At 44.1% G+C, this 22,357-nt stretch overlaps 1 protein-coding gene across 1 annotated transcript in view; it reads right to left on the bottom strand.

Moving 5' to 3' along the window:
• Positions 1–22,357, bottom strand: part of hck (HCK proto-oncogene, Src family tyrosine kinase) — a 51,486-nt gene that overhangs the window by 12,018 nt on the left and 17,111 nt on the right. The window contains exons 2-10 of the mRNA XM_079239357.1: positions 15,008–15,132; positions 13,803–13,836; positions 13,383–13,479; positions 13,209–13,304; positions 12,983–13,086; positions 2,473–2,622; positions 2,100–2,252; positions 1,846–2,028; positions 1,625–1,701 (exon numbers count right to left, since the gene is read on the bottom strand). Of these exons, the coding sequence (XP_079095483.1) occupies positions 1,625–1,701; positions 1,846–2,028; positions 2,100–2,252; positions 2,473–2,622; positions 12,983–13,086; positions 13,209–13,304; positions 13,383–13,479; positions 13,803–13,836; positions 15,008–15,124 (1,011 nt within the window). The 5' untranslated portion in view covers positions 15,125–15,132. The remainder of the gene's footprint in view (positions 1–1,624; positions 1,702–1,845; positions 2,029–2,099; positions 2,253–2,472; positions 2,623–12,982; positions 13,087–13,208; positions 13,305–13,382; positions 13,480–13,802; positions 13,837–15,007; positions 15,133–22,357) is intronic.

Here is a 22,357-nt window from a genome sequence, read left to right as displayed (position 1 = left end):
GCTCTCTCTGCCAGCTACCGGGTATATGCATAGTTGGCTATGGAGTGGGGTGGTTGTAGTCTGTGCTCGACCTCCTGGCCTGCCTCTGACCTTTGTGTAGGCGGGGTCTTATTGGCATGATCTTCGAACACTTCAACTTTTTTCTGTATGCTGGCTGGCGGTCACTGTGTTGTCAGCATGCAGAAAGGGTTAGTTGTGTGTGTTTCATTTTCCAAACCGCTTAATCCAGTTCAGGGTGGCGGGAAGCTGGAGCCTATCCCAGCTGGCTTTGGGTGGAAGGCAGGGTACACCCTGGACAGCTCGCTGGTCCATCACAGGGACAAACAGAGACAAACAACCACACACACTCACTCCTACAGGCAAGTTAGAGCAGCCAGTTAACCTAACATCATGTCTGGACAGCGGGAGGAAGTCGGAGAACCCGGAGAGAACCCACACATACACGGGGAGAACATGCAGACTCCACACAGAAAGACCACTGTCCAGACCTAGTCCCAGCTGAGGATCAAACCAGCGACCTTCTTGCTGTGAGAACACAGGCTGAACAACATGAATTATATTTATCTTGTTCCTCTCTGGAGCTTTTGTTTACTTTGTCCTCCTGCAGGTGGACCAGAAGTTGTCCCAGTGGTCCAGGATCTGTCGTTAGCTTGGGTGTTTTCTATGTGGTGTTCTTCTGCCTCTCTGTTCTCCTTCTACTTTCTTTTCACTCTTTCGGTCCTTTTTCTATCTTTCCCACTTAGCAATACTATGTAAACTCTGTGATACAAACACTTTTTTAAAATGAAAAATAAAATAAGATTCGGAACATCAAGGGGACTCATCTATAGAGGGCCTCCTGGTACAACACAACCCCCACACAATCATTCTGCCAGCTTCAGTGCTGGTCAGGGAAAGGTTTTAGACGCACACACACTCACGCATGCACACACACACTATGAAAAGACTGTCGGGAGGTGGTTTCATGGTTCATTTCATTAATAAACCAATAAAAACTTCTTGAGATAAAGTTCTTAACCTGTTCACTGTATTGTTGTTTATTCCTTTTTTAAAAAAGATAAAAATAACCAAACAACATCAATCATATAGGAATAAATAACAGAAAGTTATGAGGAAAGGACAGTGGATTTACAACTCAAAATGCAGATCAAGTCGCACTAGGTTCAGATTTCCATAAGAGAAATTAACGGGTCGGGTTTGGTCATTTCAATGAATTTGGGGGGTTTGGATAAAACTGGACTTCTGGTTTTCTGAATGCCTGCTCTTGGCTTTGTTTTTCATTCCAAATAATAATCTACCTCCCTTCCTTCTTCGTGCTTTATTGCGGTTGGCAGACATCACTTTCTGATTGGTCGATGGATGGTTAGTTTGTGAGTGACAGCCCTGGCCATCAGGCGCATGTGAATGGTGTTCTTCCTGCACCAAACGGATCATATGATCCCTGGAAGTGGACCAGAGTCCAGTTAAAGAGGCCCAAACTGCAGCAGTGTGAATGTGTTGTATTTTGAACCTTGTTTCACTTAATATGCACAAGTTGTCTTTCATGCAAAGAATTTTGTATTGATTTGGTAAGAAAAATGTTTCATAAATAATGTTTGATTTGATTTAATTCACATATTCTGACCTGAGCAGAGAAGTCGATTAGCTTTGGGAGCTGGACCCGGTTTCCTTCATCACTCTTTAAGAAGTCTAGTAAACTCCCTGCAAGCACACAAACATTCTGTCACACACAGGTAGAAATCTACATCAGAAACAATAAAACCCAAACAAGATTATAAAAAGCTACAGAACGTAAATTGAACAATATTTTCCTTGACGTGGTTTAAAGTGAACACAGGCAGAAACCTTTCTCCATGAACTCAGTGATGATGTAGATGGGCTCCTCTTTGGTGACCACGGCGTTTAGTCGGACCAACTTGTCGTGCTGGAGGCTCTTCATCAGGTTGGCCTCCATCATGAAGGCCTCCACCGACATGCTTCCTGGCTTCATGGTTTTCACCGCCACCTTGGTGTGTTTGTTGTAGGTAGCTGGAAACAAAACGTGTTGCTGAACGTTTCTGTGATCAGGCACCTCCTCTGATGAAGTGCAGCCTTCTCACCCATCCAGACTTCTCCGAACTGGCCGGCTCCAAGCCTCTTTTCCAGCTTTAGGGAGGATCTCGGGATTTCCCAGGCGTCCTTCTCCCAGGGTTTTTCAGGTTTGGGGCTCAGACATGGGACGGTCAGGGTTTGACAGAGCCCGTCTCCCTGCTCTGATAACAACACAAGAAATATTCCATCACTAACATGGAAAGGTTCAGCCATAATGAGACGAATTAAGGCTCAAACGGACAGTGTTCAGTGACTGGAGAGGTAGAGGATTCCCAGTTTGCTGCTGGAATTTCCATCCCGACTCAATGTGAGAATAGTTTAGCAGTAATGAAACAACATGCAGCCTCTTGTTGTTTAAAACCCAGAAAATGCTCCTCTTACTCTTGTAATGGCCGACAAGCTCCTGCAGGTTGATGAAGGTGATGCGAGGGGAGATGTAGAATCCTCCATTGTCCAACGTTCGGATTTTATAATGTTTAACGGTGTCACCAGAGTGTGCATCCATGTCCCGGACGGACAGAGAGTAGCTGCCTGTTGGGAAACAAACAAGCAGGAGTTCCCGTCAAAGCAAGCCGTGACAACGCTTTGTTCAGAAACTGTGATTTTTTTGTTAGTGTTAAATATGAAACTTCGGGGTTCAGTTGGGTTTGTTTCTAGTGTTCTGGTTGTTTTCAGGCTGTAAAAGTTGTTCATTTTCATAGACTAGAAGGGTGGTGAAAAGGTGAACAGGGGGAAACAGGTGAACAGGGGGAAACAGGTGAACAGGTGAACAGGGGGAAACAGGTGAACAGGTGAACAGGGGGAAACAGGTGAACAGGTGAACAGGGGGAAACAGGTGAACAGGTGAACAGGGGGAAACAGGTGAACAGGTGAACAGTGGGAAACAGGTGAACAGGTGGAAACAGGTGAACAGGTGAACAGGTGAACAGGGGGAAACAGGTGAACAGGTGAACAGGGGGAAACAGGTGAACAGGTGAAACAGGTGAAACAGGTGAACAGGGGGAAACAGGTGAACAGGTGAACAGGTGAACAGTGGGAAACAGGTGAACAGGTGGAAACAGGTGAAACAGGTGAACAGGTGAAACAGGTGAAACAGGTGAACAGGTGAAACAGGTGAACAGGTGAACAGGTGGAAACAGGTGAACAGGTGAAACAGGTGAACAGGTGAAACAGGTGAACAGGGGGAAACAGGTGAACAGGTGAAACAGGTGAACAGGGGAAACAGGTGAAACAGGTGAACAAGGGGAAACAGGTGAACAGGTGAAAAAAGGTGAACAGGTGAAACAGGTGAAACAGGTGGAAACAGGTGAACAGGTGGAAACAGGTAAACAGGTGAAACAGGTGAACAGGTGAACAGGTAGAAACAGGTGAACAGGTGGAAACAGGTGAACTGGTGAAACAGGTGAACAGGTGAAACAGGTGAAACAGGTAAACAGGTGAAACAGGTAAACAGGTGAACAGGTGAAACAGGTGAACAGGTGAACAGGTGGAAACAGGTGAACAGGTGAACAGGGGGAAACAGGTGAACAGGGGGAAACAGGTGAACAGGTGGAAACAGGTGAACAGGTGAACAGGTGGAAACAGGTGAACAGGTGAAACAGGTGAAAAGGGGGAAACAGGTGAACAGGTGAAACAGGTGAACAGGGGGAAACATGTGAAAAGGTGAAACAGGTGGAAACAGGTGAACAGGTGGAAACAGGTGAACAGGTGGAAACAGGTGAAAAGGTGAAACAGGTGAACAGGTGAAAAGGTGGAAACAGGTGAACAGGTGAAACAGGTGAACAGGGGGAAACAGGTGAAACAGGTGAACAGGGGGAAACAGGTGAACAGGTGAAACAGGTGAACAGGGGGAAACAGGTGAAACAGGTGAAACAGGTGAACAGGGGAAAAAAGGTGAACAGGTGAAACAGGTGAACAGGTGGAAACAGGTGAACAGGTGAAACAGGTGAAACAGGTGAACAGGTGAAACAGGGAAACAGGTGAACAGGTGGAAACAGGTGAACAGGTGAACAGGTGGAAACAGGTGAACAGGTGAAACAGGTGAAACCGGTAAACAGGTGAAACAGGTGAACAGGTGAAACAGGTGAACAGGGGGAAACAGGTGAACAGGGGAAACAGGTAAACAGGTGAACAGGTGAACAGGTGAACAGGTGGAAACAGGTAAACAGGTGAAACAGGTGAACAGGTGGAAACAGGTGAACAGGGGAAACAGGTGAACAGGTGAAACAGGTGAACAGGTGGAAACAGGTGAACAGGTGAACAGGTGAAACAGGTGAAACAGGTAAAGAGGTGAACAGGTGAACAGGTGAAAGGGGGAAACAGGTGAACAGGTGAAACAGGTGAACAGGTGAAAGAGGTGAACAGGTGAACAGGGGGAAACAGGTGGAAACAGGTGAACAGGTGGAAACAGGTGAACAGGGGAAACAGGTGAACAGGTGAAACAGGTGAACAGGTGAACAGGTGGAAACAGGTGAAAAGGGGGAAACAGGTGAACAGGTGAACAGGTGGAAACAGGTGAACAGGTGAAACAGGTGAAACAGGTGAACAGGTGAAACAGGTGAACAGGTGAACAGGTGGAAAAAGGTGAACAGGTGGAAACAGGTGAACAGGGGAACAGGTGGAAACAGGTGAACAGGGGGAAACAGGTGAACAGGGGGAAACAGGTGAACAGGGGAAACAGGTGGAAACAGGTGAACAGGTGAACAGGTGAAACAGGTGAACGGGGGAAACAGGTGAACAGGTGGAAACAGGTGAACAGGTGAAACAGGTGAACAGGGGGAAACAGGTGAACAGGTGAAACAGGTGGAAACAGGTGAACAGGTGGAAATAGGTGAACAGGTGGAAACAGGTGAACAGGTGAACAGGTGAAACAGGTGAACAGGTGAACAGGTGGAAACAGGTGAACAGGGGAAACAGGTGAACAGGTGAACAGGTGGAAACAGGTGAACAGGGGGAAACAGGTGAACAGGGGGAAACAGGTGAACAGGTGGAAACAGGTGAAACAGGTAAACAGGTGAACAGGTGAAACAGGTGAACAGGGGGAAACAGGTGAACAGGGGAAACAGGTGAACAGGTGAACAGGTGGAAACAGGTGAACAGGTGAACAGGGGGAAACAGGTGAAAAGGGGGAAACAGGTGAAATGGTGGAAACAGGTGAACAGGGGGAAACAGGTGAACAGGTGAACAGGTGAAACAGGTAAACAGGTGAACAGGTGAACAGGGGAAACAGGTGGAAACAGGTGAACAGGTGAACAGGTGAAACAGGTGAACAGGTGGAAACAGGTGAACAGGTGAAACAGGTGAACAGGGGGAAACAGGTGAACAGGTGAAACAGGTGGAAACAGGTGAACAGGTGGAAATAGGTGAACAGGTGGAAACAGGTGAACAGGTGAACAGGGGGAAACAGGTGAACAGGTGAAACAGGTGAAAAGGTGAACAGGTGGAAACAGGTGAACAGGTGAACAGGTGGAAACAGGTGAACAGGGGGAAACAGGTGAACAGGGGGAAACAGGTGAACAGGTGGAAACAGGTGAACAGGGGGAAACAGGTGAACAGGTGAAACAGGTGAACAGGTGGAAACAGGTGAACAGGTGAACAGGTGGAAAAAGGTGAACAGGTGGAAACAGGTGAACAGGGGAAACAGGTGGAAACAGGTGAACAGGTGAAACAGGTGAACAGGTGAACAGGTGAAACAGGTGAACGGGGGAAACAGGTGAACAGGTGGAAACAGGTGAACAGGTGAAACAGGTGAACAGGGGGAAACAGGTGAACAGGTGAACAGGTGGAAATAGGTGAACAGGTGGAAACAGGTGGAAACAGGTGAACAGGTGAACAGGGGGAAACAGGTGAACAGGTGAACAGGTGGAAACAGGTGAACAGGTGAAACAGGTGAACAGGTGAACAGGTGGAAACAGGTGAACAGGTGGAAACAGGTGAACAGGGGGAAACAGGTGAACAGGGGAAACAGGTAAACAGGTGAACAGGTGAATAGGGGAAACAGGTGAAACAGGTGAACAGGTGGAAACAGGTGAACAGGGGAAACAGGTGAACAGGTGAACAGGTGAAACAGGTGAACAGGTGGAAACAGGTGAACAGGGGGAAACAGGTGAACAGGTGGAAACAGGTGAACAGGTGAACAGGTGGAAACAGGTGAACAGGGGAAACAGGTGAACAGGTGAACAGGTGAAACAGGTGAACAGGTGGAAACAGGTGAACAGGTGGAAACAGGTGAACAGGGGGAAACAGGTGAACAGGTGGAAACAGGTGAACAGGTGGAAACAGGTGAACAGGGGGAAACAGGTGAACAGGTGGAAACAGGTGAACAGGGGGAAACAGGTGAACAGGTGAAACAGGTGAACAGGTGGAAACAGGTGAACAGGTGAACAGGTGGAAAAAGGTGAACAGGGGGAAACAGGTGAACAGGGGAAACAGGTGGAAACAGGTGAACAGGTGAAACAGGTGAACAGGTGAACAGGTGAAACAGGTGAACGGGGGAAACAGGTGAACAGGTGGAAACAGGTGAACAGGTGAAACAGGTGAACAGGGGGAAACAGGTGAACAGGTGAAACAGGTGGAAACAGGTGAACAGGTGGAAATAGGTGAACAGGTGGAAACAGGTGGAAACAGGTGAACAGGTGAACAGGGGGAAACAGGTGAACAGGTGAACAGGTGGAAACAGGTGAACAGGTGAAACAGGTGAACAGGTGAACAGGTGGAAACAGGTGAACAGGTGGAAACAGGTGAACAGGGGGAAACAGGTGAACAGGGGAAACAGGTAAACAGGTGAACAGGTGAATAGGGGAAACAGGTGAAACAGGTGAACAGGTGGAAACAGGTGAACAGGGGAAACAGGTGAACAGGTGAACAGGTGAAACAGGTGAACAGGTGGAAACAGGTGAACAGGGGGAAACAGGTGAACAGGTGGAAACAGGTGAACAGGTGAACAGGTGGAAACAGGTGAACAGGGGAAACAGGTGAACAGGTGAACAGGTGAAACAGGTGAACAGGTGGAAACAGGTGAACAGGTGGAAACAGGTGAACAGGGGGAAACAGGTGAACAGGTGGAAACAGGTGAACAGGTGGAAACAGGTGAACAGGGGGAAACAGGTGAACAGGTGGAAACAGGTGAACAGGGGGAAACAGGTGAACAGGTGAAACAGGTGAACAGGGGGAAACAGGTGAACAGGGGAAACAGGTGAACAGGTGAACAGGTGGAAACAGGTGAACAGGTGAACAGGGGGAAACAGGTGAAAAGGGGGAAACAGGTGAAATGGTGGAAACAGGTGAACAGGGGGAAACAGGTGAACAGGTGAAACGGTGAAACAGGTAAACAGGTGAACAGGTGAACAGGGGAAACAGGTGAACAGGTGAACAGGGGAAACAGGTGGAAACAGGTGAACAGGTGAACAGGTGAAACAGGTGAACAGTGGAAACAGGTGAACAGGGGGAAACAGGTGAACAGGTGAAACAGGTGGAAACAGGTGAACAGGTGGAAATAGGTGAACAGGTGGAAACAGGTGAACAGGTGAACAGGGGGAAACAGGTGAACAGGTGAAACAGGTGAAACAGGTGAACAGGTGGAAACAGGTGAACAGGGGAAACAGGTGAACAGGTGAACAGGTGGAAACAGGTGAACAGGTGGAAACAGGTGAACAGGGGGAAACAGGTGAACAGGTGAAACAGGTGAAACAGGTAAACAGGTGAACAGGTGAAACAGGTGAACAGGGGGAAACAGGTGAACAGGTGAAACAGGTGGAAACAGGTAAACAGGTGAACAGGTGAACAGGTGGAAACAGGTGAACAGGGGAAACAGGTGAACAGGTGAACAGGTGGAAAAAGGTGAACAGGTGAAACAGGTGAACAGGTGGAAACAGGTGAACAGGTGAACAGGGGGAAACAGGTGAAAAGGGGGAAACAGGTGAAATGGTGGAAACAGGTGAACAGGGGGAAACAGGTGAACAGGTGAACAGGTGAAACAGGTGAACAGGTGAACAGGGGGAAAAAGGTGAACAGGTGAAACAGGTGAACAGGGGGAAACAGGTGAACAGGTGAAACAGGTGAACCAGGTAAACAGGTGAACAGGTGAAACAGGTGAACAGGGGGAAACAGGTGAACAGGTGGAAACAGGTGAACAGGTGAACAGGTGGAAACAGGTGAACAGGTGAACAGGGGGAAACAGGTGAAAAGGGGGAAACAGGTGAAATGGTGGAAACAGGTGAACAGGGGGAAACAGGTGAAACAGGTGAAACCGGTAAACAGGTGAAACAGGTAAACAGGTGAACAGGTGAACAGGTGAACAGGGGAAACAGGTGAACAGGTGAACAGGTGAACAGGGGAAACAGGTGGAAACAGGTGAACAGGTGAACAGGTGAAACAGGTGAACAGGGGAAACAGGTGAACAGGTGGAAACAGGTGAACAGGTGAAACAGGTGAACAGGGGGAAACAGGTGAACAGGTGAAACAGGTGGAAACAGGTGAACAGGTGGAAATAGGTGAACAGGTGGAAACAGGTGAACAGGAGAACAGGGGGAAACAGGTGAACAGGTGAAACAGGTGAACAGGTGGAAACAGGTGAACAGGGGAAACAGGTGAACAGGTGAACAGGTGGAAACAGGTGAACAGGTGGAAACAGGTGAACAGGGCGAAACAGGTGAACAGGTGAAACAGGTGAAACAGGTAAACAGGTGAACAGGGGGAAACAGGTAAACAGGTGAACAGGTGAACAGGTGGAAACAGGTGAACAGGGGAAACAGGTGAACAGGTGAACAGGTGGAAACAGGTGAACAGGTGAAACAGGTGAACAGGTGGAAACAGGTGAACAGTTGGAAACAGGTGAACAGGTGAACAGGGGGAAACAGGTGAAAAGGGGGAAACAGGTGAAATGGTGGAAACAGGTGAACAGGGGGAAACAGGTGAACAGGTGAACAGGTGAAACAGGTGAACAGGTGAACAGGTGAAACAGGTGAACAGGGGGAAACAGGTGAACAGGTGAAACAGGTGAAACAGGTAAACAGGTGAACAGGTGAACAGGTGGAAACAGGTGAACAGGGGAAACAGGTGAACAGGTGAAACGGTGGAAACAGGTGAACAGGTGAAACAGGTGAACAGGTGGAAACAGGTGAACAGGTGGAAACAGGTGAACAGGTGAACAGGGGGAAACAGGTGAAAAGGGGGAAACAGGTGAACAGGTGGAAACAGGTGAACAGGTGAACAGGTGAAACGGTGGAAACAGGTGAACAGGTGAAACAGGTGAACAGGTGGAAACAGGTGAACAGGTGGAAACAGGTGAACAGGTGAACAGGGGGAAACAGGTGAAAAGGGGGAAACAGGTGAACAGTTGAAACAGGTAAACAGGTGAACAGGTGAACAGGTGAAACAGGTGAACAGGTGAAACAGGTAAACAGGTGAAACAGGTAAACAGGTGAACAGGTGAAACAGGTGAAACAGGTGAACAGGTGAAACAGGGAAACAGGTGAACAGGTGGAAACAGGTGAACACGTGAACAGGTGGAAACAGGTGAACAGGTGAAACAGGTGAACAGGTGGAAACAGGTGAACAGGTGGAAACAGGTGAACAGGTGAACAGGTGGAAACAGGTGAACAGGTGAACAGGTGGAAACAGGTGAACAGGTGAACAGGTGGAAACAGGTGAACAGGGGGAAACAGGTGAACAGGTGAAACAGGTGTGAACAGGTGGAAACAGGTGAACAGGTGAACAGGTGGAAACAGGTGAACAGGTGAACAGGTGAAACAGGTGAACAGGTGAACAGGTGGAAACAGGTGAACAGGTGAAAGAGGTGAACAGGTGGAAACAGGTGAACAGGTGGAAACAGGTGAACAGGTGAACAGGTGGAAACAGGTGAACAGGTGGAAACAGGTGAACAGGTGAAACAGGTGAACAGGTGGAAACAGGTGAACAGGTGAAACAGGTGAACAGGTGAACAGGTGGAAACAGGTGAACAGGTGGAAACAGGTGAACAGGGGGAAACAGGTGAACAGGGGAAACAGGTAAACAGGTGAACAGGTGGAAACAGGTGAACAGGTGGAAACAGGTGAACAGGTGAAACAGGTGAACAGGTGGAAACAGGTGAACAGGTGAACAGGGGAAATTTTTATGTCATTTAAAGATACTTGGATGGAGTGAAGTTTTCCACTTTGGGAACAACAGCGTGAGCAAAGCCCAACAGTTTAAGAATTGTTTCTGTGTACAGTTGTAGGAATTTCATCATCAGACTTTATGTCATTAAAAGATTCATAGAATCTGGAGAAATCTTTCTACATGAGCTGTCAGGATGAAGACTCATAAATGGCTATGACCTTTGACCTCTCAGGCAGTGCTGCACGAAAAAAGCAACATCACTTGGTACCATTGCTTGTTAACCTGCACATCTGTAGAGCTCCATTAATACTTAAAGGTTTGAAGCAACATTTGCTGCATCCAAACTTCTTCTTCATGGACGTCCTGCTTATTTCAGCAAGACGACGTCAAGCCACATTCTGCAGGTGTTAAAAGGAAAGGTCACGCAGAGGTAAACGCAACCCAGTACTGTCCCAGCTATACTGTCCAAATTCCAGTAAAGCTGTCCCAGCTTTGGTGCAGACAAAAAAAACAAACAAAACAAACAATAAGTTTATCAGTTTGAACATTAAATATATTGTCTTTGTACTGGATTTAACTTAATAAAGTTAAAAAGTATTTGAACATAATTTTATTCTGCTTTTATCTGAACAACATCCCAACTTCATCAGACTATGTCACCATGCTTTTTTCATCTCATCTGTTTGTTTCCATTGCTGATGGAAATGTCAGAGGTGCAGTTCCGGAAACAACCACCAGGTGGTGCCTTTTCTGCATGAAGAAATATTTTCAGATAATAATTAGTTTTTTCAGGTCGTTGCTGTCTGATGTTTCGTGCTGAGAAGGAACAACAAGATGGTTTATATGGGGTTATTTGACAAAAAAAAGATAAATTTTTAACCCCTTCTGATAAGAATGTTAGAATAAATGTTGTTGTTTTTTCAGCCATAATTAAGAAAAAGCTCCGGGTCCTTTTGGTTTCATACTTGAACATGTTTTAGTTTCATTTGGAACTATGATATAAAGCTCCAGGCTATGAATTTTTCTGTAAAAGTTATGAAAAACATTTTCATTTGTTGCCTGGGATTAAAGGAACCTTCCATATAAACAGTCTGTCACAACAGTCAAGCTTTTTCCTTTCAAAATGAGAGTTATGGGACAGAATAACTGGTGCACCGTGCTCCCAACTACTTCCTGGTTCATATGTGACCCTACGAGGTTGCCAAGCAACAGAGTAGCGTTGGCATGTCAGCCAAAGAGCTGAATCCTGCAGGTATGGAAGCGAGTAAAAGAAGAGGACCAGAAATAGTTTAACCAAAACTCAGCATTGTTACAAAACAGTAAATGACCAGAAGCAGCATTCAAATGAAGATCAGTATTGGAGAATCTTTTTGGAAGTGGAGGATAATGAGACAAATTTCATTTAATTTCACTTAATTAATAAAGCATTTCATTCTAATGTCATGGTTAGCACTCATTAAATTAATCTGTGTGACTGTATTGACAGATTAGTAAAGTAAACTGGCGACTGGCAAACAGTGACGACTCGGCAAACCCTGAATGAGGACGAGAGAATCTCCATCACAAAGGAAGCCGAAGTGGTTTACAGGAGCAACTCTTTCATTTGTTTGAAAGAGATCTGAATCATTTGATTAATGTGTTGTTTTGGTGACCAGTGTAACGGAGGGATATTTTAGTGATTTAACTACGTGTGTGTACATCCAATAATATTGCACGTCATTAGAATTCTCACTGGCCATGGCATAACTATAAACCTTGAAAACTATTAAAACCTTGAAACTGGTTTCAACAGCATTTTAACTGGTTTTAACTGGATCATAAATGGTTTACATAGGATTACAGCTAGATTATAAATGGTTTTAACTTGATTACAATTGTCCTAAATTGGGTTATATTGGGTTTTATCTGGATTACATCTGATTTTCACAGGATTATATCTAGTTTGAATTTAAGTAATGACTGAATTATAACTGGTTCTAACTTTATTATAATGGTTTTAATTGTATTATAACTGGTTTCAACTGGATTATAACTGGTTTGAGATGGATTTTAAGTTGATTGTAACTGGTTTAAATTGATTATAGCAAGTTCTAACTGCATTTTAATTGATTTTACCTTGAATATAACTGCATCATAACTAGTTTTAACCAAATAAAAACTGGTTTAAACAGATTAGAATTTGATTATAACTGATTTTAATTGAATTATAAATTGATGATCACGCATATTAACTGGTTATAACAGGTTTGAAATGGATAAGAAATGGATTATAACTGGTCTTAACTTAAGCATGATAACTTATTTTAACTCTATTATACCTGGTTTTACCTGGATTGTAACTGTTATTAACTGTATTTTAACTGATTTTAAATGGTTTTTAACAGGATTATAATGGGACTGTAACTTTAAAAGTGCTTTCAGAGGAGTTTGTTGTCAAATGTAATAAAAATACAAATAAAGCTGAAATAATCTGAACCAGTATGATTCATAAAACGCTTTGTTTCCATCCTTCTGACTTCCAACAAGGCTGCATGCCCTTCTCCTCCATCATGTCTCTGCAGTGACATCCACATCTTTTACATTTTGTTTGTACTAATTTGTTTAGAAACGTTTGCGTTCTGACCTTCAGGTGAGGGAAGTTAGCTGGACAGCTCTGTTGACCAGCAAGTTCATATCCAAACCATCAAAATTCTGTCATTTCATCTTCAATAAAGTATGACATGATATATTCTATCCTCATGTATTCCCAGTGTGTTTATAATCGACTAGTTTCGTCTGCTTTAGTTCAACTCACCCTTGGTGGTCTCACTGTCTCGGATCATGAAGGATCCCACCCGATTCCCAGGGGCCAGCAGCTGCCTCTCAGCATCTTTCCTGCTCACACCTTTAAAAAACCACCTGAAGAACAGAAACATAGTGGATAGCTCAGAACCCCCCCAGGGTAGCCGGCACCTCTTTGGTTTTTGCTCTGAGATCCTCTTCAAGACAGATGTTTCTATATTTGGTATGCGAGCACTCACTCCTCAGCCTCCAGCGTATCCTTGGCTACATAATTACTGGGAATGTAGCCTTCCTGACCCGTGCTGATTAGCATGGCCCTCCACCACTCGCCCGATCTGAAGGAAGAGCCGGACAAAACATGCATCAGTCAGAAAGATTTAGCTTCTCAGCCGTCCAGCTGTTGGTCTACTTACTCCTCTAGGATTCTGAGCTTATCTCCCTTCTTGAAGCCGAGGTCTCCCTCGTGAATGGCCTCATAGTCATACAGTGCCATGGCAATGCTGTCGCCCACTGCAGGCAGGAGGAAAACATGTCTCACTGCTTATCCACATGAAAAAGTACTCGAAAGGAATGTTTTTGCAGGAGTGAGCACGATCAGGTTTAACTCATGTTGCACGCCTCTGACTTCCTCGTTAGCTCAACAAAACCAGCAGCAGTGTGTGGTAAGAAGAGTGATGGCTTTGTCTACTCTTCCTCTTCTATGTTTTGAAACGTTGTTTTTCTTCAGCTAAGCAGGACTGAGCTGCACTAGACACAGATGTTCAGACCTTACCGTGAATCAGCTTGGATAGGAAGAGGGGCTCAGAAAGAGCTGGACAAGAGGGGAAACTCACCGTCTGAAGAGTTTGCATTGGAGGGTGTTTTGGTCTGTGGAGTAGAAAATGAAGGATTCAGAGTAAGGATCAGTTAAACGCTCGACTCCATTAAGACTCTGGGAAACCATCAGTCTGAAGGACTGACACAGTTCTGGTTGATCTGTTAGTTTGCTGCTCAGTCTTAAGGAGAGCATAGATGTGAATTTTTACAGCTTTTTACAGCAAGTTATTTAGTCAGAATAACATCACAGCAAAGATTACAATAATCTTTAGTGGTGGAAGACAAAAAACAGGATTAAAAAGTAGAGTCATGTTCAGCTGTGGCTCTGCAGTTATTTCCACTCTGTCGGGAAATACTTGTACTAGAAAACTCTTTTTGGCTGAACTCTGTGGTTCTGCTTCTGTCAGTTCCTCTTTCTTCAGTGAAGGTGAAAGCGGCGTTACAGTCAGCACACAGGAAGCAGTCGCCAGAGGAACTGCAGACGCTCAAACACACCCGAACGCACCCAACGGCACTAGAGCCAGATCAAAGTCTGGCCGGCATGCAAACGAAGTGGGCATGTTGTCACCATGCCTCTCCTCTTTACTGCCACACACCAGACCGTGCTCTTCCTCATTTCATACCAAGAAGAGTTTCTGTAGTTTCTGCAGTTTTAATTTCAAAAGGTGACATGAGCATTATTTTTGTAAGATATCAATCATCTTGATTGATATCTTGCATAATAATAATAATGATCTATGCATAATCAATCTTTTTTTATTAATGAAAATGTAATAAACCTTTTTTCTTTTAATATTAGTTACATGCAAATTATCAGCAATAAAAGTGTTTAATAAGATTCTAAAAGCTTGCATCATCTCCAAAAAGCCGCCTGTGGTTTTAAAAGGCTTAGTGGGACATTTTCCTGTTATAAATGAGTGGAAAAAGGATGTTGAAATGTGCTAATCTAGCCTTGCGGCAGCCAAACTTCTCCTTGAAGCTTCATCAGTTCCTCTCAGTGCAGACCAGTGATCTACAGCAGCAGTCAGGAAATGATCCATCACAAGTAAAGCATTTTTTTCTTTAAAATATGAGACAATGTTCCGTGTCATAACTTTTACCTGCTGTTTAAACTCACATACCAGACCTCATCTCTATGTTACACATCATGTCAGGGACAGCTATGAGTTTTTACTCTAACATCACTAACATCTGTGTGAGATATTCTCTTCTGATGACTTACAGCTTTGCCTCCTGAGGTGGGGTCTTTGACGTAGTGGGCTGTCTGTGCTCGGGTGTCACTGCTACCCGTCCCTTTGCTGGGAAGCTCCTGTTCCTTCTTAGAACCAACGCAGCCCATTGTTCTGTCTGCACAACAACAAACAGCAAGATGAAACACACAAACTTACCAAACGCATCAGGACTGACTGATCCTTAAACAAAGCAGGGCCTTCCTCTTAAAAAAAGCATTTAGAAAACACTTTTACTTGTTAATTAAATATCATTATCAAAGGAAATCGGTTCCTTTATCCATATTTATTTGTTTATGTATGTGATAGTTTAGAACCTTGAACCTCTTTGCATCCCAGTTGGTCTGAGGCGGGATGCAGAGTGTCTCTGCAAGACCGCAGGAAAGATGTTAAAGTCTAGTTTTAAACAACAAGAAGTCACTGCAGGGCGGCCGCAGCTTTAACAGGTAAAAGACCAAACAGGAAGTGAACTGATAAAAGTCCTGGAGCAACTAAAGAATGAGAATTAGTTTCAGTTCCCAAAAATAACTTCTATATAACATTTACAAATAGTACTGAACCATCTGGAGGTAAATGAAACACCACTAAGCATAATTTCAAGATTAATGCTTGAAGGAAAATAGATGAATAAAAGTAAAAATGTAAAAACAGACAAACTAAAATCATGACAAGCAGAACGTCCAGAAAAAAACAGTAAAACTCAGGTTTTGAAAGAGTTTCATGTAAATATGGATAAATTTGCAGAAAACATGTAACAACTGCATGCATGAACCCCAAAACACAGCAAACATGTAAAAAACTTGCATGTATCAACCCAAAAATTGAGACAATACTCTGCTGATAAGCGCCTCCACTATGACAATACCCACGGATAAATCTAGGGGTTTCCAGTCAGTGTTCTGGTCCTACATCCATCTTATATGGATCAACAATCAGATTCCAGATCCATTCATAATGAATCCGAAGCATTGTGGGGTTTGTTGCATGTTTGTTCTCTTGTAGTGATGAAAAGTTGTTCCTGTTCTGGATGGTAGTATCCAGAATGTTGTTCCTGTTCTGGATGGTAGTATCCAGAACGTTGTTCCTATTCTGGATGGAAGTGTCTAGAATGTTGTTCCTATTATGGATGGAAGTGTCTAGAATTTTGTTCCTGTTCTGGATGGAAGTGTCTAGAATGTTGTTCCTGTTCTGGATGGAAGTGTCTAGAATGTTGTTCCTATTCTGGATGGAAGTGTCTAGAATGTTGTTCCTATTCTGGATGGCAGTATCCAGAATGTTGTTCCTGTTCTGGATGGAAGTGTCTAGAATGTTGTTCCTGTTCTGGATGGCAGTATCCAGAATGTTGTTCCTGTTCTGGATGGTAGTATCCAGAATGTTGTTCCTGTTCTGGATGGAAGTGTCTAGAATGTTGCTCCTATTCTGGATGGTAGTATCCAGAACGTTGTTCCTGTTCTGGATGGAAGTGTCTAGAATATTGTTCCTGTTCTGGATGGTATTATCCAAGATGTTGTTCCTGTTCTGGTGGTAGTATCCAGACTGTTGTTCCTGTTCTGGATGGTGGTATCCAGAATGTTGTTCCTGTTCTGGATGGTAGTATCCAGAACGTTGTTCCTATTCTGGATGGAAGTGTCTAGAATGTTGTTCCTATTCTGGATGGAAGTGTCTAGAATTTTGTTCCTGTTCTGGATGGAAGTGTCTAGAATGTTGTTCCTGTTCTGGATGGAAGTGTCTAGAATGTTGTTCCTATTCTGGATGGAAGTGTCTAGAATGTTGTTCCTATTCTGGATGGTAGTATCCAGAATGTTGTTCCTGTTCTGGATGGTAGTATCCAGAATGTTGTTCCTGTTCTGGATGGAAGTGTCTAGAATGTTGCTCCTATTCTGGATGGTAGTATCCAGAACGTTGTTCCTGTTCTGGATGGAAGTGTCTAGAATATTGTTCCTGTTCTGGATGGTATTATCCAAGATGTTGTTCCTGTTCTGGATGGTAGTATCCAGACTGTTGTTCCTGTTCTGGATGGTGGTATCCAGAATGTTGTTCCTGTTCTGGATGGTAGTATCCAGACTGTTGCTCCTGTTCTGGATGGTAGTATCCAGGATGTTGTTCCTGTTCTGGATGGTAGTATCCAGGATGTTGTTCCTGTTCTGGATGGGATTATCCAAGATGTTGTTCCTGTTCTGGTGGTAGTATCCAGAATGTTGTTCCTGTTCTGGATGGTAGTATCCAGAATGTTGTTCCTGTTCTGGATGGTAGTATCCAGAATGTTGTTCCTGTTCTGGATGGTAGTATCCAGAATGTTGTTCTTGTTTTGGATGGTAGTATCCAGAATGTTGTTCCTGTTCTGGATGGTAGTATCCAGAATGTAGTTCCTGTTCTGGATGGTAGTGTCCAGAATGTTGTTCCTGTTCTGGATGGTAGTATCCAGAATGTTGTTCCAATTCTGGATGATAGTATCCAGGATGTTGTTCCTGTTCTGGTGGTAGTATCCAAGATGGTCCTGTTCTGGATGGCAGTATCCAAGATGTTGTTCCTGTTCTGGATGGTAGTATCCAAGATGTTGTTCCTGTTCTGGATGGTAGTATCCAGAATGTTGTTCTTGTTTTGGATGGTAGTATCCAGAATGTTGTTCCTGTTCTGGATGGTAGTATCCAAGATGTTCCTGTTCTGGATGGTAGTATCCAAGATGTTCCTGGTCTGGATGGTAGTATCCAGAATGTTGTTCCTGTTCTGGATGGTGGTATCCAGAATGTTGTTCCTGTTCTGGATGGTAGTATCCAAGATGTTCCTGTTCTGGATGGTAGTATCCAGAATGTTGTTCCTGTTCTGGATGGTGGTATCCAGAATGTTGTTCCTGTTCTGGATGGTAGTATCCAAGATGTTGTTCCTGTTCTGGATGGTAGTATCCAGAATGTTGTTCTTGTTTTGGATGATAGTACCCAGACTGTTGTTCCTGTTCTGGATGGTAGTATCCAGAATGTAGTTCCTGTTCTGGATGGTAGTATCCAAGATGTTCCTGTTCTGGATGGTAGTATCCAGGATGTTGTTCCTGTTCTGGATGGTAGTATCCAGGATGTTGTTCCTGTTCTGGATGGTATTATCCAAGATGTTGTTCCTGTTCTGGTGGTAGTATCCAGAATGTTGTTCCTGTTCTGGATGGTAGTATCCAGAATGTTGTTCCTGTTCTGGATGGTAGTATCCAGAATGTTGTTCCTGTTCTGGATGGTAGTATCCAGAATGTTGTTCTATTTCTGGATGATAGTATCCAGGATGTTGTTCCTGTTCTGGTGGTAGTATCCAAGATGGTCCTGTTCTGGATGGCAGTATCCAAGATGTTGTTCCTGTTCTGGATGGTAGTATCCAAGATGTTGTTCTTGTTTTGGATGGTAGTATCCAGAATGTTGTTCCTGTTCTGGATGGTAGTATCCAGAATGTAAATCCTGTTCTGGATGGTAGTATCCAAGATGTTCCTGTTCTGGATGGTAGTATCCAGAATGTTGTTCCGGTTCTGGATGGTGGTATCCAGAATGTTGTTCCTGTTCTGGATGGTAGTATCCAGAATGTTGTTCCTGTTCTGGATGGTAGTATCCAGAACGTTGTTCCTATTCTGGATGGAAGTGTCTAGAATTTTGTTCCTATTCTGGATGGAAGTGTCTAGAATTTTGTTCCTGTTCTGGATGGAAGTGTCTAGAATGTTGTTCCTGTTCTGGATGGAAGTGTCTAGAATGTTGTTCCTATTCTGGATGGAAGTGTCTAGAATGTTGTTCCTATTCTGGATGGCAGTATCCAGAATGTTGTTCCTGTTCTGGATGGTAGTATCCAGAATGTTGTTCCTGTTCTGGATGGAAGTGTCTAGAATGTTGTTCCTGTTCTGGATGGCAGTATCCAGAATGTTGTTCCTGTTCTGGATGGTAGTATCCAGAATGTTGTTCCTGTTCTGGATGGAAGTGTCTAGAATGTTGCTCCTATTCTGGATGGTAGTATCCAGAACGTTGTTCCTGTTCTGGATGGAAGTGTCTAGAATATTGTTCCTGTTCTGGATGGTATTATCCAAGATGTTGTTCCTGTTCTGGTGGTAGTATCCAGACTGTTGTTCCTGTTCTGGATGGTGGTATCCAGAATGTTGTTCCTGTTCTGGATTGTATTATCCAGAACGTTGTTCCTATTCTGGATGGAAGTGTCTAGAATGTTGTTCCTATTCTGGATGGAAGTGTCTAGAATTTTGTTCCTGTTCTGGATGGAAGTGTCTAGAATGTTGTTCCTGTTCTGGATGGAAGTGTCTAGAATGTTGTTCCTATTCTGGATGGAAGTGTCTAGAATGTTGTTCCTATTCTGGATGGTAGTATCCAGAATGTTGTTCCTGTTCTGGATGGTAGTATCCAGAATGTTGTTCCTGTTCTGGATGGAAGTGTCTAGAATGTTGCTCCTATTCTGGATGGTAGTATCCAGAACGTTGTTCCTGTTCTGGATGGAAGTGTCTAGAATATTGTTCCTGTTCTGGGTGGTATTATCCAAGATGTTGTTCCTGTTCTGGTGGTAGTATCCAGACTGTTGTTCCTGTTCTGGATGGTGGTATCCAGAATGTTGTTCCTGTTCTGGATGGTAGTATCCAGACTGTTGCTCCTGTTCTGGATGGTAGTATCCAGGATGTTGTTCCTGTTCTGGATGGTAGTATCCAAGATGTTGTTCCTGTTCTGGATGGTAGTATCCAGAATGTTGTTCTTGTTTTGGATGGTAGTATCCAGAATGTTGTTCCTGTTCTGGATGGTAGTATCCAGAATGTAGTTCCTGTTCTGGATGGTAGTATCCAACATGTTCCTGTTCTGGATGGTAGTATCCAAGATGTTCCTGTTCTGGATGGTAGTATCCAGAATGTTGTTCCTGTTCTGGATGGTGGTATCCAGAATGTTGTTCCTGTTCTGGATGGTAGTATCCAAGATGTTGTTCCTGTTCTGGATGGTAGTATCCAGAATGTTGTTCTTGTTTTGGATGGTAGTATCCAGAATGTTGTTCCTGTTCTGGATGGTAGTATCCAGAATGTTGTTCCTGTTCTGGATGGTAGTATCCAAGATGTTGTTCCTGTTCTGGATGGTAGTATCCAGAATGTTGTTCTTGTTTTGGATGATAGTATCCAGACTGTTGTTCCTGTTCTGGATGGTAGTATCCAGAATGTAGTTCCTGTTCTGGATGGTAGTATCCAAGATGTTCCTGTTCTGGATGGTAGTATCCAGGATGTTGTTCCTGTTCTGGATGGTAGTATCCAGGATGTTGTTCCTGTTCTGGATGGTATTATCCAAGATGTTGTTCCTGTTCTGGTGGTAGTATCCAGAATGTTGTTCCTGTTCTGGATGGTAGTATCCAGAATGTTGTTCCTGTTCTGGATGGTAGTATCCAGAATGTTGTTCCTGTTCTGGATGGTAGTATCCAGAATGTTGTTCCAATTCTGGATGATAGTATCCAGGATGTTGTTCCTGTTCTGGTGGTAGTATCCAAGATGGTCCTGTTCTGGATGGCAGTATCCAAGATGTTGTTCCTGTTCTGGATGGTAGTATCCAAGATGTTGTTCTTGTTTTGGATGGTAGTATCCAGAATGTTGTTCCTGTTCTGGATGGTAGTATCCAGAATGTAGTTCCTGTTCTGGATGGTAGTATCCAAGATGTTCCTGTTCTGGATGGTAGTATCCAGAATGTTGTTCCTGTTCTGGATGGTGGTATCCAGAATGTTGTTCCTGTTCTGGATGGTAGTATCCAAGATGTTGTTCCTGTTCTGGATGGTAGTATCCAGAATGTTGTTCTTGTTTTGGATGGTAGTATCCAGAATGTTGTTCCTGTTCTGGATGGTAGTATCCAGAATGTAGTTCCTGTTCTGGATGGTAGTATCCAGAATGTTGTTCCTGTTCTGGATGGTAGTATCCAGAATGTTGTTCCAATTCTGGATGATAGTATCCAGGATGTTGTTCCTGTTCTGGTGGTAGTATCCAAGATGGTCCTGTTCTGGATGGCAGTATCCAAGATGTTGTTCCTGTTCTGGATGGTAGTATCCAAGATGTTGTTCCTGTTCTGGATGGTAGTATCCAGAATGTTGTTCTTGTTTTGGATGGTAGTATCCAGAATGTTGTTCCTGTTCTGGATGGTAGTATCCAAGATGTTCCTGTTCTGGATGGTAGTATCCAAGATGTTCCTGGTCTGGATGGTAGTATCCAGAATGTTGTTCCTGTTCTGGATGGTGGTATCCAGAATGTTGTTCCTGTTCTGGATGGTAGTATCCAAGATGTTCCTGTTCTGGATGGTAGTATCCAGAATGTTGTTCCTGTTCTGGATGGTGGTATCCAGAATGTTGTTCCTGTTCTGGATGGTAGTATCCAAGATGTTGTTCCTGTTCTGGATGGTAGTATCCAGAATGTTGTTCTTGTTTTGGATGATAGTACCCAGACTGTTGTTCCTGTTCTGGATGGTAGTATCCAGAATGTAGTTCCTGTTCTGGATGGTAGTATCCAAGATGTTCCTGTTCTGGATGGTAGTATCCAGGATGTTGTTCCTGTTCTGGATGGTAGTATCCAGGATGTTGTTCCTGTTCTGGATGGTATTATCCAAGATGTTGTTCCTGTTCTGGTGGTAGTATCCAGAATGTTGTTCCTGTTCTGGATGGTAGTATCCAGAATGTTGTTCCTGTTCTGGATGGTAGTATCCAGAATGTTGTTCCTGTTCTGGATGGTAGTATCCAGAATGTTGTTCTATTTCTGGATGATAGTATCCAGGATGTTGTTCCTGTTCTGGTGGTAGTATCCAAGATGGTCCTGTTCTGGATGGCAGTATCCAAGATGTTGTTCCTGTTCTGGATGGTAGTATCCAAGATGTTGTTCTTGTTTTGGATGGTAGTATCCAGAATGTTGTTCCTGTTCTGGATGGTAGTATCCAGAATGTAAATCCTGTTCTGGATGGTAGTATCCAAGATGTTCCTGTTCTGGATGGTAGTATCCAGAATGTTGTTCCGGTTCTGGATGGTAGTATCCAGAATGTTGTTCCTGTTCTGGATGGTAGTATCCAGAATGTTGTTCCTGTTCTGGATGGTAGTATCCAGAATGTTGTTCTATTTCTGGATGATAGTATCCAGGATGTTGTTCCTGTTCTGGTGGTAGTATCCAAGATGGTCCTGTTCTGGATGGCAGTATCCAGAACGTTGTTCCTATTCTGGATGGAAGTGTCTAGAATGTTGTTCCTATTCTGGATGGAAGTGTCTAGAATTTTGTTCCTGTTCTGGATGGAAGTGTCTAGAATGTTGTTCCTGTTCTGGATGGAAGTGTCTAGAATGTTGTTCCTATTCTGGATGGAAGTGTCTAGAATGTT

The sequence above is a fragment of the Telmatherina bonti genome (assembly GCF_933228915.1).
Source record: "Telmatherina bonti genome assembly, chromosome: 4".
Classification (NCBI taxonomy): Eukaryota; Metazoa; Chordata; class Actinopteri; order Atheriniformes; family Telmatherinidae; genus Telmatherina; species Telmatherina bonti.
Note: the sequence above shows the minus strand (reverse complement) of the source record. Positions and strands in the feature narration are given on the sequence as shown.